This window comes from Eretmochelys imbricata, chromosome 1 (genome assembly GCF_965152235.1).
Source record: "Eretmochelys imbricata isolate rEreImb1 chromosome 1, rEreImb1.hap1, whole genome shotgun sequence".
Lineage (NCBI taxonomy): Eukaryota > Metazoa > Chordata > Testudines > Cheloniidae > Eretmochelys > Eretmochelys imbricata.
The window spans coordinates 45,284,420-45,305,381 of record NC_135572.1 but is presented as its reverse complement, the minus strand read 5'-3'; the positions used below and the strand labels follow the sequence as shown (position 1 = coordinate 45,305,381).

Sequence of the window (20,962 nt, the reverse complement as noted above, 5' to 3'; positions counted from 1 at the left end):
GAGACCAGAACTGCACACAGTATTCCAGGTGAGGTCTCACCAGTGCCTTGTATAATGGTACTAACACCTCCTTATCTCTACTGGAAATACCTCGCCTGATGCACCCCAACACCGCATTAGCTTTTTTCACGGCCATATCACATTGGCGGCTCATAGTCATCCTACGATCAACCAATACTCCAAGGTCCTTCTCCTCCTCCATTACTTCTAATTAATGTGTCCCCAGCTTATAACTAAAATTCTTGTTATTAATTCCTAAATGCATGACCTTACACTTCTCACTATTAAATTTCATCCTATTACTATTACTCCAGTTTACAAGGTCATCCAGATCCTCCTGCATGATATCCTGGTCCTTCTCTAAATTGGCAATACCTCCCAGCTTTGTATCATCTGCAAACTTTATTAGCACACTCCCACTTTTTGTGGGAGTAATAAAAAGGTCAGTAATAAAAAGAAATAAGATTGGTCCCAAAACCGATCCCTGAGGAACTCCACTGGTAACCTCCCTCCAGCCTGACAGTTCACCTTTCAGTAGGACCTGCTGTAGCTCCCTGTTAACCAATTCCTTATCCACCTTTCAATTTTCATATTGATCCCCATCTTTTCCAATTTAACTAATAATTCCCCATGTGGCACCGTATCAAATGCCTTACTGAAATCTAGGTAAATTAGATCCACTGCGTTTCCTTTGTCTAAAAAGTCTGTTACTTTCTCAAAGAAGGAGATCAGGTTGGTTTGGCACGATCTACCTTTTGTAAAACCATGTTGTATTTTGTCCCATTTACCATTGACCTCAATGTCCTTAATTACTTTCTCCTTCAAAATTTTTTCCAAGACCTTGCATACTACAGATGTGAAACTAACAGGCCTGTAGTTACCCGGATTACTTTTTTTTCTTTTCTTAAAAATAGGAACTATGTTAGCAATTCTCCAGTCATATGGTATAACCCCTGAGTTTACAGATTCATTAAAAATTCTTGCTAATGGGCTTGCAATTTCATGTGCCAATTCCTTTAATATTCTTGGATGAAGATAAAGTAGTCACCATTATCACAGTGTGAAGTACATAACTTTAAACAGGAAATTAAAGGATAGTTGGAGATTTTGAAAGCTTTTTGCAAAGTAAATTCCAATTTTATAAGAAGTCTTGTTGCTAATTTCACCGTAAATCACTATTAAACTAACCAAAGATACTAAAAAGCTTCCTTTTTTGCATACATGTGCTTGTAAAGCCAGGTTGTCTTAGTTACTATAGGCCAGATACTCATCTGGTATAAATAAAGAAAATGAAGGTATGCTACTTTACACCACCTGAATGAGTTCAACTGTCTGGCCTGGGAGGGAGAGAGAAATGTGTAAGTAATAGAATTGTAGAAATTCTAAAATGACCTATGATAGCTTTCCTTTGTGAAATAATGTTATGATGTAAAGGTCTGGTATATCAGGGCCTTTCAGAGCTGTAAGCAAGCGCTTGAGAAGCTGGGAATCTCCACTTTCCACTGTTTATAAAGCTTCCCTTTCTGGTCCTGAATCTTAAATATCTCGGTGATACAGGACTGACTATGATCTATCTTGCACCTCTGACCAATACATTTTTAGGGGAAACTTGTACACTTGGGTGGGAGGGGAAGAAGAAAACATTTCTCTGACATGTTTTTTATTGGTTTGAAAATGGATCTGTTTGAATCGTCTCAAAGTTTATTGTATCAGAATAAGTTCCAGTATATGTGGGATAGTTTGCAGAGTGCAGCTGAGAGGGTTAAGGTTCCATCCCTTATGGCTGCTGTTCTAGTTCCCCTTCTCACTTGATATATTCATAAAACACTAAACTTTACTTGATATAAATCATAGATTTGCTGCATAAAACAGTTTTATTTTTTTCTTCCTTTACAGCAAATTCCAGATGTCTCTCCAACAGGAAGATATACCACCTTGGTGCCATTGCTATTTATTCTAACCGTTGCAGGCATCAAAGAGATTATAGAAGACTACGTGAGTATAATTTATTTAATTTGGGAAACAGGTAGGCTTCCTACCAATGAAGCACATACAGTTTTAGTAAATGCATCTTTAAGAGTGACACAGTAACCGTTGTTGTTGGATCAAATCCTGAGATCTTTGCTTAGTTGTTACTCAGCCCTTTTCAGGTAAATAGTCCATTGACTTTAAGAGGAGTTTGCCTGAGACAGGACCTCAGGAGTCGGCTCATTATCATTATTTAATAGTACTTTATTAAACATATGTATGTCTTCATAGGTGTGCTGTCTGTTTTGAAGAATTGAATGGATCTGGGCTGGTGGGTTGATATGAAAGCTTATGTACAATAGGAAATGCAGATGAACTTTGAACTGGGTAACGAAAACATAATATTAAAACAAATGGAGCTGCACCTATTTATATCAGCGGAGAATCTGCCTCATAGTATAGCAATAAAAATATTTGAATTTATTTTATCAAGAGAATTCCTAAGTTTAAAACATACTGAGAAAAGCAAATTTTGAAGAGGCTATACATATATTTTTATTTGGAAGTGTGAGAAATATAAATATCTTTCTGTACTTGTAAGAATAATCACACTCACTAAATCTCATCTCTTTTCACCTTCTAATACGTGTAGCACAATAATTGCACATGAAGGAGCAAACTTTCAAATTGGCTTCCCCAGAGAATGCGAATTTTCATGCCCAAATTTTAGCTTGCAGTGTTTTGTTTTGCACACTCCAAAGCTCCATATTTCTTGCACAAATAGAGCAATTAGTTATCTAGTAACCCAGTTTGCACATTTGTATCCAGCAGGATCAGGGTGCAAAAAATCATTGCCTAAAATTACATGTGTAAAAAAGAATTATGTGCTGTTCTGTTTGTGCAAGTTTAGGTGCTGCTTTGTAAAGTTTGGCCCAAAGGCTTCTCTGAGTAGAAACAAAATCGCTTATTTGTGGCCAAGAAATTGACTCTTTAATTACATATGGCAGCCAAAAAAAAGAAAAAGCTGTTTCTCTGTTTTCTTTTCCTCTCAACTCAGGTGTAGTATGTTCTCTTCAAGTAGTCAAAAGTTAGATTTTGCCATCCTGAACAGTATCTTAGGTCTGGTCTCTAAAATGCACAATGCTAGAGCCTTTAATTCTGCCCTTTCTTTAAGAAGGGAGAAGGTATAGTTGTACATTTTATTATCAAAGAGACTAAAATGCCCAATTTGTTGAGCAATAGTGTCACTGGTGGATGAATATCAGAAGGAAGATACTGAGGGCCATTGGCACATGACTGAGAGAGATCGCTAGGGAACCTTCCAATGTTTGGATATACTTTGGTTACACATACACATTTTGGATTTTTCTCTGAACAGAACCTTTGGCCCCTCAGTGGTATTTAGATTTGTCTTTGGGAAAACAGCATTTTATTTAGCAATAAATCTCTGCCAAAAAGAAAGGAAAACTGAAAGCAACATACCCTTTTCATCTGACAAATAAAAAGACATCCCTAATCAGAACTGACTTTCTTTTGTAGTAAGCCAGCATTATTTAGTCCTTTGACTTTGAAATGTAGGTAAACTCAGTAGCCAAGAGACCTTTCCTGACAAGCAGATTGGAAGACAATGTAAAGGATGACTGTCACCGGGGGCTGCTGTTTCTCCCCAGCTCCAAGCATGTGCTGCTACGCCCAGTCTCTGTCAAGGAGGCTTATAATTCTATTATAACAAAGGTTACCAAACAAACAGAACACCATCTTAAATCCATACCTGGTCACCCGTCCCAGGGGTCTCTGGCACTCCTGTTTCTGGCAGTTTCCTCCTCCAACAGCTCCGCTCCCTTTCTGGGAATGCCTACACAGCAAAGAAAAACCCATGGCTGGGTTGACTTCTGGGCTGTCTGGCGCCTGAACAATGGGACCCTCCCACCCCACAGGGTCCTAGAGCATGGGCTTGGGCATCTGCATAGCCATGAAACAGCCCCACTGCCTGACTCCTGTGAGCTCGAATCGGCTAGTATGAATCATAGAATCATAGAATATCAGGGTTGGAAGGGACCCCAGAAGGTCATCTAGTCCAACCCCCTGCTCGAAGCAGGACCAATTCCCAGTTAAATCATCCCAGCCAGGGCTTTGTCAAGCCTGACCTTAAAAACCTCTAAGGAAGGAGATTCTACCACCTCCCTAAGTAACGCATTCCAGTGTTTCACCACCCTCATAGTGAAAAAGTTTTTCCTAATATCCAATCTAAACCTCCCCCACTGCAACTTGAGACCATTACTCCTCGTTCTGTCATCTGCTACCATTGAGAACAGTCTAGAGCCATCCTCTTTGGAACCCCCTTTCAGGTAGTTGAAAGCAGCTATCAAATCCCCCCTCATTCTTCTCTTCTGCAGACTAAACAATCCCAGTTCCCTCAGCCTCTCCTCATAAGTCATGTGTTCTAGACCCCTAATCATTTTTGTTGCCCTTCGCTGGACTCTCTCCAATTTATCCACATCCTTCTTGTAGTGTGGGGCCCAAAACTGGACACAGTACTCCAGATGAAGCCTCACCAATGTCGAATAGAGGGGAATGATCACGTCCCTCGATCTGCTCACTATGCCCCTACTTATACATCCCAAAATGCCATTGGCCTTCTTGGCAACAAGGGCGCACTGCTGACTCATATCCAGCTTCTCGTCCACTGTCACCCCTCGGTCCTTTTCCGCAGAACTGCTGCCTAGCCATTCGGCCCCATGGGCTAGCCGTGTGTTTTTCTTTCCTGCGTAGATGGACCCATTGAAGCCCAGCCACCAGGTTGGTTCCTTCTGCCCCTGGCCGCCTTGCTCCAGGGGCCCACCACCGGAGTTAGCTCTGCTCCAGCATGGCTTTGCTCCCCATGGCTCAGCTGTCTCAGTCCTTCCTTCATCTAGCTATCTACTAGCAGACCTTTATAGGCCCAGGTGTAGCCCAGTCTTCTTTAATTAGCTGGATTGGGCTCATCTGCTCCAGTCCAGGGGGAGCTGGGCTTTGTCTGTCCGCAGGGACCAGCCACCTTGTGACAATAACCCAGGGTGGTAAAAAGAATTGAAGACCTAACAAAAGCTGTGCATCTCATTCTGGTCATTTAATAGGTGCTCTCACTCCACAGGCTGTATATTCTTACATCCAACAGGCTTAGACAAAACAATACCAACTATTTTAATTGACATTCAAAGCTGCTGACTCAAATTGAGGTCCTGCGGCTAAGTGAGCTAAGTTAGGAAAAGTTTCCATTCCAGACATATGATAAACAGGGAAGGGATATGGAAAAAATTAAAAATGGAGGCAAGAGGATTTTCTCCCATACTTTCTCAAAATATTATTTCTAAGCATTCTCATCCACAATCCCTACCTAGAAAGGCACCCTCATTTGCTTTCTTAGTTAGGTATAAGTGTACTCAGCACCCTAAGATTATAAGGTAATTTAAGACAAAGCCTTTCAGACAAATTCTGACACTTGGCAAGTGTAGATGAAATATGAACAAATACAAATGAGGGGAGAAAAATTCCTGCTGAGGTGAGCAGTCTGTTTTGTAAAAAAAGGATTACAGGGTTCCAGGAAAGTAGGGTTATTATAGTCAAAAGGTCTTTCTCCTGTCAGCTCTTGAATTAATTATGTCAGGTTTTTTTTTACTGTATATTAAGAAGCTTTGAATACATAATGCTAGAACAAATTACACATAGAATATGTGTAGGCAACACACTCTAACTCCTATCATGTAGAATTATTCACTTGTTCTCATTGCATTTTTGGGTGGCAGCTTTTAACTTGCCTTGTTATCTGTTATTCAGCATAGTGAATACCACCTCCTAATTTAGATGCAAAAAGTCAATATTGGTCTTTTGTAATTCTAAGCAAAAAGGTGCATAAAACAGCATAGACGATCCAATTTAATTGACAAAAGAGAGATCTCTGCCTTGTCCTTTACTCCTCCTGTTTTTGCCTTGTTTATTCAGCACATGGGTTACTAATGTGGAATCTTCCTGAGTGTAATTAAATGTTGTTGTTTTTTGTTTGTTTCATGACAGAAACGGCATAAGGCAGACAGTACAGTAAACAAAAAGAAAACAATAGGTAAGATCCTAACGTAGTTTCATTTTTTTAAACTAAATATTATGCATTAGGAATGGCCAGATTCAAATGTATTGTGAATATGAATCATTATTTTATGATTCATAAAATATGATTCCCAACTTGATGATCACTTTAGATAAGCTATTACCAGCAGGAGAGTGGGGTGGGAGGAGGTATTGTTTCATGGTCTCTGTGTATATAATGTCTTCTGCAGTTTCCACGGTATGCATCTGATGAAGTGAGCTGTAGCTCATGAAAGCTCATGCTCAAATAAATTGGTTAGTCTCTAAGGTGCCACAAGTACTCCTTTTCTTTTTGTGAATACAGACTAACACGGCTGTTACTCTGAAACCTGTCATTATTTTAAAACTAATCATGTATTATCTTCTGATTCTATAAATTCTAAAGAACTAGAGGAAGATGTACATGAATGACTGTTTGAATGCTAGGTGCTAATAATTAGTCGTCATTAATTTTTTGTCTCATTATGAATGATGATATGAAGAACTTGGTGGAATAAGGGGTGTGATGTCCTGGGATATAGAGACCTCTGCTTCTCTTGAACCTTATGACATCAGTCTTACTGAATAACTGCCTGGAGGCATTGCTGTTTGTTAATGCAAGCCTTACTGTTGCTATATCAGTTCATCCATAACTTTTATTAAAAATGAAAAAATATGAGCAGTATTTTGGTTGCACTTAGAATCTTTCAAATGGAAGAAATGTTTTAAATGAAATGAAATCACTGTATGTTAAGGTATAGTTTCATTACTCTTTAAAAAAAATAGCTTAGCCTCCAGAAAAACACTTCGGAGAGCAAATTTGCTAAAATTTTGAAGATCTACTAGTGTGTGATCCTTGCAGGTATTTGCATGACCTAAGTGCAGTTTAGTATAATACTGTTGGTTGGTTGCACATTGGGGTTTTGATCTCTAAGCAATGTGTTACCCAAACCAGATATAGTCTGCTATTATTCCATACTTTTGATGTTCTGTTGGACCAAAATATTCTCCAATATACTTGAACGTACACCCACTCATTCTGAGGGGAATTTCTTGTGTGAATCCAAAGGCAGATTTTGGCTTTTGGTTCTTTTCACCCACATTTTGACCTAGGGCATTCCTTGCTATGGCTTTCAAATACCGAATAGTCTTCTTACTCATTGAAACTTCTCTGTGGCTCTCAAGGGCATTTAGTTCATGAGCATGTATTGGTTAATGTAGTCTTTGGAAATATAGGGAAATATCATCCCTTCATCCATATGGGGCAGCAAAGATGTGATTAGTGAGAATCCTGTCATAGTGAGCCCGAAAATACTGGGGAAGAGGCATCTCAGGGCTTGCCTTCACTGCAAAGTTAATTTGAGTTATAATTCAAGTGTTGCCCCTAACTCAACTCCCATCCATACACACAAACCCTTAAGTCGAGAGTGGTGGTGTTTTTACCAGTCAAGGGGCATAAGCTACAACAAGAGTGAGCAAAAATTGTCAGCTGCTTTCAAGGTTCCTTCCCCACTCTGAATATCCCCCCCCCCAAGCCCTACACCCCCTTTCCTGGGGAAGGCTTGATAAAAATCCTCACCAATTTGTACAGGTGAACACAGACCCAAACCCTTGGATCTTAAGAACAATAAAAAAAAAGAATCAGGTTCTTAAAAGAAGAATTTTAATTAAAGAAAAGGTAAAAGAATCACCTCTGTAAAATCAGGATGGTAAATACCTTACAGGGTAATCAGATTCAAAACATAGAGAATCCCTCTAGGCAAAACCTTAAGTTACAAAAAGACACAAAAAGAGGAATATACATTCCATCCAGAAAGCTTATTTTACCAGCCATTAAACAAAAGGAAATCTAACGCATTTCTAGCTAGATTACTTACTAACTAACAGTTGTAAGGCTGCATTCCTGATCTGTTCCTGGCAAAAGCATCACACAGACGAACCCTTTGTTCCCCCCCCCTCCAGATTTGAAAGTATCTTGTGTCCTCATTGGTCATTTTGGTCAGGTGCCAACGAGGTTATTTTAGCTTCTTAACCCTTTACAGGTGAAAGGGTTTTGCCTCTGGCCAGGAGGGATTTTATAGCACTGTATACAGAAAGGTGGTTACCCTTCCCTTTATATTTATGACAGCTGCAAACACAATCATTCTGTGTTGCTAATACAATTACTGTGTAGTTTAAGAATTATTTTGCCACATGACTACTCTCACTCAATCTAAGCTAATTTGAGAGGAGTTAACTTGAGTTATCTACACTCTAGTTAACTCTGCAGTGAAGATTTCACCCCAGATGCACAGAAGCCGGATTTACTATTTATTTTGGGATTAATGTACTTTGGTCTTATTTTACCTAGAGAAGACTGACCACCTGTAAGGTATAATCTCTTGAAAGCTCTGCATAGAAAGACACACAGAAGAGATTATAACTGAAGTAATCATTATTCACTACTAGGTAGTGCTCTGTTTTTGTTTTATTTTCCTTTCTTTAGTTATAAAATTGATAAATGATTAAGTGATATTATCAATTTATTAATTAATAAAATAAGTATTATGCTTGTCTTGTGGTGTCCCCTAAGGTACAGTAATAACCCCATCTGTCTAAAATAGTGGTGGTCACATCCCGGAATTAGCATTAAGAGAGGCAGTTAAGATTTGACCTATCATTTTTTGTTTCTGTAGACGATAAATTGTTAGTAATTTTTGGAAAAATAAAAATAATAGAAAAGTTACATGAAAAACTCCAAGAGTTGACACTCACAAAGACATCCAAGAATCCTGTTTAGAAGGGTGGGTTTGCTGCCCTGTAGGTTAGGAGGAGTTCTCCTCCTTGAATAGAATGAGTGTTCCAGGATCTACAGGGAAATCCAATGGATTTCAGGGTATTAATATGTTGGACAGCTTCTCTGTACTTTCCCAACTCTTTCCCCCTGCAGCAGTCAAACTGAAAGTGTCTTCCTTGTACCTGCATCCTCCTCCCTCCAAAACTTCACGGGGAGGTCAACGTCATGGAAAAAGGATTTGGCAGGAGTTAATGCTGACTCTGTCAGCACAAAATCCCATGAGGTGATTTCAGAATAAGGAGTTGCTGATTCATTATCAGATAACTAATTATTTCCCCAATTAATATAACAATTTTATACTTAAATAGCTTCTTGTGTTAGTAATCAGTTATAGCATAGAAAGACCTTGCTATATTTGTATATAATACATCTGACTATTCACATAATAATGGTATCTGGCTGTTGTTATATGAAATATTTACATTTAGATAGAAAATATTTGCAAATAAACATCTCAAAGGACGCTTATACCATCTTAAACATTTGAGGGACAACCTTTAAGGCAAACCCCAAGTTAGATACAAGTAATTGATATCATCTGTAAAATATTTCCAAACCATAATTTTGCCACCCTTAAACAAAGTGCCTGTAAAAGAAATCTGTTTTTTCAATAAGAATATTTTCAGAATTCTTTTTATGGATTTAAACTAAGGCTTATCTCTTTGCAAAGAGGAGGAGTAAAGAAGTCTACTTCTATGACTAAGTTTAGAGCTCTGATAACACATCCTTGGTATCATAGATTAATGGTTCTTAACTGGGGGTACATGTACCCCGGGGGGTACGCAGAGGTCTTGCAGGGGGTACAGCAAGTCATCTAGGTATTTGCCTGGTTTTAGAACAGGCAACATAAAAAGCACTAGTGAAGTCAGTACAAATTAAAATTTCATACTGACAGTGATCTGTTTATATAGCTCTATATACTATACGCTGAAATGTAAGCACAATGTTTATATTCCAATTGATTTATTTTAAAAATGAGAAAGTAAGCAATTTTTCAGTAATAATGTGCTGTGACACTTCTGTATTTTTATGTCTGATTTTATAAATAAATAGTTTTTAAGTGAGGTGAAACTTGGAGGTACGCAAGACAAATTAGACTACTGAAAGGGGTACAGTATCCTGGAAAGGTATTATATCCTGTATAAAGAACATCCTCGTGTTCTTTTACACAATCAGGTCTCTTTCTAAAACATAAATATCCTAAGAATGTTTTCATGAGATAAAGAATCTGTGTAAACACACTTAGAAGCAACAAATATGGTTTCATGCCTAAACAGATGTCATCCTCTTTGACGCTTTTGGTGATGATTCTCAGCTTTCCTAGGAATTTCTTTAATTTGCTTGAACATTTTAGTGAGCAACCAGATCAATTTTTAATAAGCACGCGAATGATCATTCTTCACTCATCATGTGTACGAAATTAATGGAAATATCTCCTTATCTTCATTAAAGATGAAGGCAAGGATGTAATAACCTAAACCTGTATATAATTATAATAAAATTATTTATAACCACTTTTGCATCACTGTTGATGTCTGTTCCTCAACACAATAGAACCCTGATTTTTTTTTTTAAGATCTCAGAGGACACTCAAAAAGTTACATAAAAGTGGCAGTTCAGACAATCAGTACCTTCAAGCCTCCAGAGGTCTTCAGTTCTATAGGAACTTAACATCAGCACTGAGAACTTAGGAATCCCCTGGCAAGGAAGCCTGAAGCTAAGCTACCTAGTCCGTGCGATTTAGTAGCTGCACAGGGGTAAAGCTTCAGCCCTGTGGAACTTAAAACTCTCTAAAACTGAATCACCACCTCTGTAGAGATCTGCAGGATCTTTAGCTAATGTAACCTCCGATGACAGAAGTGACTTTTTGTTAACTGGGATTTTCCCCTAAATGAATTTAGGAAAATCAGATTGTGGTATATTGAGGTTGGTTTTGGGGTAGAAGTGACATGAATTTTAATTATTTTTTTTTTAAACCTATGAACACAGTGTTTGCCTTTTAGCTGGACCTCCTCCACCCTCCTGCCATGGAGGTAATAGCTGGCTTCTTTTGTTGGCTTCCTAGATACATTTTCTGGGATGAGTGAAGTACAAAAGAATGAATGAAAACATTCTAGATAAATCGTTTGGTGTGATGAAGTCATTTTTAACTTCTTTGCCATTACCCAGTAATGTACAACGAATACCCGCCTCCCCCTGCAAGATAATGTGTTTCAGGAATGATCATTTTCATATCTCAAATGGGAGATAAGACTATGTTATAATTTAAAATAATGGAAATTGAATGTTAGTGGGCCACTTCCTGCTCTCTGTAACATGTATGCAACTCCCAGCAGTATTTCTGGCTCTGTAATCAACATCACAATGTTGGGGTGATTTCATAGAAATAGTATGTACTGAGGGCCAGATTCTGCCCTGGGACATGTGTGCCTGGCTCTGATTTATGTGTGCACTCACACACATCAGAGGATGAAATTTGATCCCAACTTCTGAAAAAATATTTAGGATTGTATCCATGCACATTAGTTAATTTGGACCTTGGCATATATGCTTCCTGTGCTTCAAGGTGTTTGGATAGTGTAAGTCATCTTGATTTTTGAAATGCATTCTAATAAATAAAAATTAATTAAAGTTGATGATTTTTATTTCAGTTTTACGAAATGGATTGTGGCGGACCATTATGTGGAAAGAGGTAAAAAACCAATTTTTAAAATGTTTTGAGAAGAATTACTTTTGATGGACTGATTCTAGGATGGCGCAGAGCCAACGACACTGGATTTACACTGTCTAATGAGTCCCCTGTGATGGGGGAATCCTTGGCTGCCTGTTTAGGGCAGCTTTTTGTGGCTGCTTTGCACTGTGGTAGCAATGCAGAGCTCTCAGATATGGGCTCCAAGATTGTGTCCCATTCATCTGTTTTTCCAATAACAGTTGTCTATTTGTTACTTTTATAATAACAATTAGGTATTATTGATATTACCATAGAGACTAGAACCCTGTGCTGTTTGCTCCTTTGTAGCACATTGCTTTTATCCCAATAAAAGTTAATTAGTTTCACTGCAATGGCACAGCTATATTAATATTGTTTTTAACAACTTTATATGTTCTCTGCAGATCTAGGGGAATTTTTTCTCTGAAGTCTTAGGCCCAGATCTTCAGATTTAGGCTTTGGAAGTTAGGAGTCTAAATACCTTCAAGGATCTGGGCCTTACTTAAATACTTATTTAACTTTGGTAGTTTCTGGGGCCCAATCAATTAGAACTTTTCCCTATAAGAAGTTCAGATTTTTTGAGACCAGGTTCTACAAACCCTCAATCACAAGGATAATCTGTACAGGTATAATGAACACCTATGAAGAGAGCCAGCACAAGGTCTATGCACGGCCAAGTAAATCCCACTTAAACTCAATTTTTTTAGGACTTAAGTGGAACTTCAGTGGTGCATAAACCTGGTTCTTATCCTTTGCACAATTGTGAATTTAACCCCAGGTGAATACTCTGATTGTATTTAATGAGGTTACTCGTGTGAGTATAGATTCTTCAGGTCAGGCCTGTGGCGCTTAGAGAATTTTTTATAAATCTATATTTACCAGAAAGTCCAAAATAGCTCTTTGAGCTTCATTCTGGTAAGTGATAAATAATGTACATCCCTTGTAATTTTCTGAGAAGGACTTTGAAAACCAAATCAGGAAATTAAACCCATAAAATTATATTTAAACAACAGTAAGGCTCTTATGGAAACCAATGAATCCCAGGGAATGTAAAGCTGACACTGAGACGTGCCACTTTATCTTAATTTTTCTACCAGATTGTGAATTAGAGATGTCACATAAGGCTGAACATGGAATGTTTTCACATTGTGTTACAGTCTTCACATTTAAACAAAGATTCTTGACTATAAGTGTTTCATTTTGAGTCATGAGGATTCCAGTTTATCCATTATTTTGTCATAATTACTCAGCTGTGTTTAGCATATCACCCTTCTAAAATATCAGATCTGATTTGTTAGAAGTTATTAGACCTGATCTTGCTACCATTGAGGTTCATAGGAATTTTACTTCAGTGGGAGTAGGGTCGGGCTTGTCTTCTCCAATGAAGTTTACTGTTTAAAGCAAAGAAACTTACCATCTACTTTTGGAAACTGCTTGACTTTTCAGGGTCCATTCCGACATTAGGATTATGTCTTGATGTTCAATCTCAATCCAGCAGTTCATAATTTGTATGAACAAGGACAGATGACGTGCGGGTCCCTAAATGATTCCATTGTGTCTAGGCATGAAAGCTGTTGAGCACCTTCAACTCCCATTGAAGATAATGGGAGTTGTGGGTGCTCAGCATCTCTAGGAACAGGCCACGGAACAGCTAATCAGGTGAGATGTGAGAAATGAAACACAGTTGCTGGTAGTGTTCACAGCATCTACCACTAGTTTGTGTTGCTACATACTAGAGCACCTGCTGATGTTTAATGCTACAAGTGCTTAAGATGAAAAGCATCTAATGTGAGAAGAGTTCAGGTAAGAGGAGAGTAGCAAGCTGGTGAGTAGTGAGAAAACATGGAACCAAGAAAGAAAAGGGAAGAGAAAAGGTCAGAGGAAGAGTAAAACAGACGATACGTTAAACAGATGAGGTAGAGACAAAAGCAAAGATAAGAAAACTTATGTCACCTATGAAAGCATCTCTTATCAGCTATCAAGAAGAGCCACTGCCTACAGACAAGCTAGTTCAGGCAGTAGGAGTAATAGGGAGAGGCTTAATCACTTTATCTAAAGTAAGGAAAAACTAAAACTTGAAACTTACTTCTGAAGTTATGACTTGTATTTTTTGTCTGTGGTGGACACTGTTTCCCTTCATTAAATGTGTGAAATGAGCCCTGACGTTGAACTTTTATCTTCTCAATGGTATATAACCAGACTGAATTCAAAGCATCACAGTAGATGTTCTTTGTAAGATACAGAACTCTTCCTCTCTTTGTGAAGGGAATAGTTAACACATTAATAATCCAGATGAACAATCTGTGTTCATTTTCTCTTCTTCCCTGCTGCTGCACTCCTGCCCCTGTATCAATAGGTGGCAGTAGGAGACATTGTGAAGGTCACCAATGGGCAGCATCTTCCAGCAGACATGATCATTGTATCTTCCAGGTCAGATATACTGAGTGGGTGTGACATGATGCTTCTGCTGAACTGAGGTTTTAAAGAAATTATTTTCATTATTAGGCCGTGTAAACTTAGATCTTATATGCCAGTCCCCTCACTGTGTGAACTGGATAACAACATTTCTACATCAAAAAGATATGTTTGCCTTATCAGGGAAAGAAGTGATCCTTTCCAGTCACCCTCTCTTTCATTTGTATTGTGAATAACTTCTCAAGAGCAGCCAGGTAAGATGGTGTTCAAATTGGTGGTGCTTGAAACTGAGCTCACTGTAGCATTTTGGGAAATTGGCTCTTTCAGATTTGTAGGGAGGGGATTTGGGGATTTAACAAATGCTGAGTGCAGTCAAATTGCTCAGTGATTTTTGAAAGGCCTCTCACTTCTAAAAGGTCTTCACTGCTAAAAAAAAAAAGTGCAATTTTTTTACCTCAGTGTAATTGAGAAGCATGAGCTGTCCTGAGGTAAAAATACACTGACACATTAGTTTTATCATGAGGTAAATTCACTGAGGTCAAGGCGGGTGTAGAGCTGTTCAGCTCATGATAGAACTAAAGTGTCTTGTCCTCACTGTGTTTTTTACCTCAGGACTGCTCTTGTAAGTTACTCACTCCAAGGTATAAAACACACCCTTTTTATCAGTGAAGAGAAGCTTTCAGAGGATTTTGCAGCTAAGTGATTTTTGGTGGTGATCAAAAGAACTTTAGTTTTGTTTCCTTGTATTAATTGAACTGAAAAAAATCCAGCAAGTTCCCCCCACACTTAGTGCCCCGCCCCCAAGTACTTGTGCCGCCTTCTTCCACTGCAATTAACTCGAGTTATGTATGCTCAAGTTACTTCTCTTGAGTTAGCCTCGCTTGAGAGAAAGCAGTCACAGTGCAGAATAACATTCGAGCTGCTGTGTCCACTGCTCTGGTGCTTCACTTATTCATGTGTGTCACTAAAATAAGGGGGAGGGATAGCTCAGTGGTCTGAGCATTGGCCTGCTAAACCCAGGGTTGTGAGCTCAATCCTTGAGGGGGCCATTTAGGGATCTGGGGCAAAAATTGGGGATTGGTCTTGCTTTGAGCAGGGGGTTGGACTAGATGACCTCCTGAGGTCCCTTCCAATCCTGATATTCTATGAAAGTTTAGTCTATACTACGAACGTAGCCACACCCTTGGGCAACCTAGTTATACCAACCTATCCCCTGGTATAGACAGTTCGAGGGCTTCTCTTGTCAACATAGCTACCACCTCTCCGGGAGGTGGAGCACCTATGCTGATGGGAGAAGCTCTTCTTTTGGTACCGGTAGCATCTTCACTAAGTGCCACAGCACTGTAAGTGTAGACAAGTCCTGGGACTTCTGGGGGCATATCTCATGGGTCTTTGCGCTGCAGTTAGATGAGCTGCTCTGTAAATTCTTTTTTAGTGAATTATGAGAGAACTTGTCTGTCCTCTCTGGGTGCCTGGGTGGGAATTATGAGAAGGCATGGGAGGACTGTCAGCACTCGAGTGGAACTAGTCTGTGGCCACATTAGAGTGGGCATGCCAGCATCTGCTGAGTTGCGGTCTCTGAAGTTTTAGCCTGTACCCCCTGATGGACCAGCCAAGTTGTGTTTGAAAGCACCACCACACTTGAGTTAGGAGCAACATTTGAGTTATAATTTGAGTTAACTTTGCAGTGAAGATACACCCTAAGACTGCAGGTCTTCTCTTCACCACCCAAACATCAAACAAGAGATCTTGTGGGTGTTCTTCTTCTCTCTAACTAGCAATGGCCATGGGTCACCCTGATCCCCATGCCCTGAAATTCCCTCCTGGAGAGGGAAACAGATGACTAACCTTCTGAGAAATGTCTTTTCTGAGCTATTGGCCTACATTTCCTGCCTTGCCCTCACTTTCTGTCTCATTCTTGTGTCACCAGGAGAAGCAGTGTCTCTGGTGGAGATAGATAGCAGGTAAAAATGAAGATTTGAAATTTCAAAAGTTACTAGAGATTTGGGGTACTGGAGTTTTAGGGTGCCCAATTGAAATTCCATAAGGTGTCCTGAGGGTGCTCAGTAAGTCTGAAAAATATTGTCCCTTTAATCATGACTGAGGTTGAGTACCCAAAAACTGAGGTACCTCAAATATCTAGTTCGTTCTAGGATTTAGGTCAAAATTTAAAAATAAGATTTATTTAAATAAAAGCCCCAAATTATTATTGATTATTTATTACTAGCCAGGTGGCTCCCAAATTTAAGTGCAGGTAGGGGATACAACCACACTCTTATCAGAATGGTAATTTCCAGTTTTGAGGGATTCTCATTCCATTTTGGGCTTTCTCCCCCAACGTTTTATATTTAAACTTTTTCTCCCACTTACCTGCTTCACTGGGATTTAGTTCTTAAGATGCATAGGCCAAATTATTCTGTCAGTACCACTCCAGTAACCCCACTGATGTCAGTGAGGTTACACTGGTGTAACTGAGGCATAATTTGGCCCTGAGTATGCTGTTTAATTTATGAAATGCTTTGCTTTTAGTACTGGCCATTTCTGTTGTGGTTTTGCTTTTACCATGGTCGCTTTGTTATGTACATAATAAATTCTTTGAGATGGTAATAATAATAATAATAGCCCTCAGTTCACCAGAAAGCTTTGCATGCTCTGCAGGAATGGATTGTTTGATTTGTGTATGGTATGTGCTGTATTAAGGTATTGTGTGTACAGGTATATTGTTTTGACTGTTAAATTGTCTGTTATTTTGATTATTCACATAAAGATGACATTCAAGGGATCTTACAGACAGCAGAAATTCTTAAGGCAGAAAAAAAGACCAAAAGCAATTAAAGATCATATTTGGATCTCATTTGTACTGGGTATAAGAGGCATTTTCAGGTCTATATACAGATGTGAAGAACTTTGTGTAAAAATTTCTTGGCCTGTGATATAAGTGCTGCGTCTGATCCACCATCTAGATTACAGTAAATTTGCTGTTCATAATATGACCAAAAATATGGACCATTGTGGTTTATGTATTAGAGTCTGTAGTGTCCATTGGATCTGATCTGTTAGTTTGACCATATGTGGGAAGCTGTGAACCTGTGTTCCAGCTCCCATTGCTGTATGACTTCTGAAAGAAAATTTATTTCTCTGGAGACCACATACATATCTGTGTATATGGCTAGATCTGCATACCTGCATCTCTCTGGCATTCAGGTGTCTAGCAGTCAGGAAAATGGCAGCAATACAAGGGTTAATTTAAATCTAATTGCTTCAGGAGGTATAGAACAGCATCTCAATGTACAGAAAGTAGTCTGCAAACACGGGAAGATGAAATGCGTATCTGGGTCCAAGTAGGAAGTGAATTCCTTCATTGTGATGCATAGACATAAGTGAGGATGTCTTTTTAAAAGATATGCTCTAGGAATTATTTTGGGGAAGTTCTATGGCTTGTGTTATAAAGGGGCTCAGATGGTCATAGTGGTCCCTTCAGGCCTTGAAATCTATGAATTTATGAACTACAGGACAAGATGAATGAGTACAAACTCTGGGCAAGATTCTAATACTCCTCAGGTGTGCCCTGAGAGTAGGCACTCTGTGAAAGCATCATCATTGTATACCTGAATTTGACCCATACTTAGCTCTCTCCCACCCTCTGACAGCCTATTCCAGCTAGGAAGAGGAGTAATTTCTGTAAGACAGGGGATGTGTGAGGATGTGTAAGGGCACAAACACTCTAGTAGACCACACCCCTTGAGTCTAACCCTGGTTCCAGAATGCCTTTCTGTGGCTCCAACCACAGGACACCTGCAGAGTAGCCTCTGCAAGTTTGGGGGGAACTAGAATCAGGGAGGTGGAACATTAACATCCTCTGCTGCCCTTACAGCCATGGCTTTTTGGTGAATTGTAGGAGCAGCGTATAGCCAGATTTGGCTCTATGGGGAAAAAAATGTACAAAGGTATAAAGGGAGCTGGTGCCTAATTGTCCTTAGTAATTTGAAAATCTCCCCTGTTTTAATGTTGCTATGGTTTTCCAGCATTCTTGCTCAACAAATTTGGGGAAGAAAATTCTAGAAGGAGAACTTGTCAAAAGTGAAACAGCTGAGTTATTAAATAATGTGAAGAATTGAAGCAGAGGTTCTTTAATATTTTCTGGAAGTGATGTGTACTTATGTTAAACCTGCTTGTTTTTCCTGGATAGCATCTATATTGATTCAGATAGATGTGTTTTTTTTTAAGAAATCATTTAAGTCATTTTTAACTGAAATAATTTTCAAAGGGATTTTTAAAAAACGGCACCCTGTCATTCACCATCAGAATTTAACTTTTTGCCATATAATGTATTGAGAATAGTTATAATTGGGTACTTTCAAAGCACAAGTAAGGCTCAGTGTAATTGTTTTATAAAATGTTTAATCATGAAAATTTTACTGTGCTTTCTGCAGTGAACCTCAGGCAATGTGCTATATTGAAACATCTAATCTTGATGGGGAGACTAATCTTAAAATACGACAGGTAAAATCACATTTATTTTGTTAGTGTAAAATGTTAACTAGAAAGTCCTGTTTAGCAGTTAGGAAAGGGAGCTGGGTGTGAGGAGATCTGGATTCTAAATGCAGCTGTATAACTCTTGACTAGTTACTTATGCTCTCACTGCCAGTTTCTGCATCTGTTGAATGGAGGTGGTAATAATTGCTGTACAGATTTGTTGAGAGACTGAATTAAAGAGAGGCATGGTCCAGTGGATTTAAACATGGGAATGGACATCAGGAAGATCCTGGCTATGACGCTTACGTCTAGTGTGGCCTTCAAACAAATATTTAACTTCTCTGCCTCACTTTCCCCCACTCTAATAACAGCAGTATTCTTCCCAGGGCTGCTGTAATTACATGCTTGGTAAGTGCTTTAAACATGAATTTAGTCTCTCTCCATCTTACAGGACCTGCATTTGATGACCTTCAGGTCATGTTGCAAAGCGTATGGGCCTGATTCTCATTTACACTGAGGCTGCTTTGTACAACCCTGGCTGCGTAAATAGACCTTTAAAGAGTGTGAATTAGACATATACACTTCCAGGCTTCTTTACACCGCCAGAGAGGTGTAAAAGTGAATCAGGGCCTGTGTATTTTCCCGGGCTTTCTCCGACTCCTAAGTGTGAGCACCTCGGTCTTTGGGTGGGGAGCAGCATGGAGCAGGAGATTGGTAATTTTGTGTGAGTAAAAATAATTAACTGAGACTCTGATGCACATCCTGCTTAAGGGGATCCCAGTAATTACAGAGCGAGAGGCCAAGCTCCCACCATCCTCCTGCCCATCCCCAATACCCCATGCCGTGGTTTATCAGAGCTGATGCAGAACCTTTGGAGTGTGGAGTCCTGTCAAGGTTCCTCCCCCACTCTGAACTCTAGGGTACAGATGTGGGGACCTGCATGAAAAACCTCCTAAGCTTATCTTTACCAGCTTAGGTCAAAACTTCCCCAAGGTACAAAATATTCCACCCTTTGTCCTTGCCGCTACCACCACCAAACTAATACTGGTTACTGGGGAAGAACTGTTTGGACGCGTCTTTCCCCCAAAAATACTTCCCAAAACCTTGCACCCCACTTCCTGGACAAGATTTGGTAAAAAGCCTCACCAGTTTGCCTAGGTGACTACAGACCCAGACCCTTGGATCTTAAGAACAATGAACAATCCTCCCAACACTTGCACCCCCCCTTTCCTGGGAAATGTTGGATAAAAAGCCTCACCAATTTGCATAGGTGACCACAGACCCAAACCCTTGGATCTGAGAACAATGAAAAAGCATTCAGTTTCTTACAAGAAGACTTTTAATAAAAATAGAAGTAAATAGAAATAAAGAAATCCCCCTTGTAAAATCAGGATGGTAGATATCTTACAGGGTAATTAGATTCAAAAACATAGAGAACCCCTCTAGACAAAACCTTAAGTTACAAAAAAGATACACAGACAGAAATAGTTATTCTATTCAGCACAATTCTTTTCTCAGCCATTTAAAGAAATCATAATCTAACACATGCCTAGCTAGATTACTTACTAAAAGTTCTAATGACAGGTTTCAGAGTAACAGCCGTGTTAGTCTGTATTCGCAAAAAGAAAAGGAGTACTTGTGGCACCTTAGAGACTAACCAATTTATTTGAGCATGAGCTTTCGTGAGCTACAGCTCACTTCATCGGATGCATACCGTGGAAACTGCAGCAGACTTTATGTATACACAGAGAATATGAAACAATACCTCCTCCCACCCCACTGTCCTGCTGGTAATAGCTTATCTAAAGTGATCATCAGGTTAGGCCATTTCCAGCACAAATCCAGGTTTTCTCACCCTCCACCCCCCCACACAAATTCACTCTCCTGCTGGTGATAGCCCATCCAAAGTGACAACTCTTTACACAATGTGCATGATAATCAAGTTAGGCCATTTCCTGCACAAATCCAGGTTCTCTCACTCCCTCACCCCCCTCCAAAAACCCACCCCCATACACACACAAATTCACTCTCCTGCTGGTAATAGCTCATCCAAACTGACCACTCTCCAAGTTTAAATCCAAGTTAAACCAGAACATCTGGGGGGGGGGGTAGGAAAAAACAAGAGGAAATAGGCTACCTTGCATAATGACTTAGCCACTCCCAGTCTCTATTTAAGCCTAAATTAATAGTATCCAATTTGCAAATGAATTCCAATTCAGCAGTTTCTCGCTGGAGTCTGGATTTGAAGTTTTTTTGTTTTAAGATAGCGACCTTCATGTCTGTGATTGCGTGACCAGAGAGATTGAAGTGTTCTCCGACTGGTTTATGAATGTTATAATTCTTGACATCTGATTTGTGTCCATTTATTCTTTTACGTAGAGACTGTCCAGTTTGACCAATGTACATGGCAGAGGGGCATTGCTGGCACATGATGGCATATATCACATTGGTGGATG

At 39.3% G+C, this 20,962-nt stretch overlaps 1 protein-coding gene across 2 annotated transcripts in view; it reads left to right on the top strand.

Moving 5' to 3' along the window:
* Positions 1–20,962, top strand: part of ATP8A2 (ATPase phospholipid transporting 8A2) — a 668,324-nt gene that overhangs the window by 112,103 nt on the left and 535,259 nt on the right. For both annotated transcript variants that reach the window (XM_077809582.1, XM_077809591.1), the window contains 5 exons: positions 1,897–1,995; positions 6,022–6,067; positions 11,557–11,597; positions 13,972–14,045; positions 18,464–18,533. In XM_077809582.1, coding sequence (XP_077665708.1) covers positions 1,897–1,995; positions 6,022–6,067; positions 11,557–11,597; positions 13,972–14,045; positions 18,464–18,533 — 330 coding nt within the window. The remainder of the gene's footprint in view (positions 1–1,896; positions 1,996–6,021; positions 6,068–11,556; positions 11,598–13,971; positions 14,046–18,463; positions 18,534–20,962) is intronic.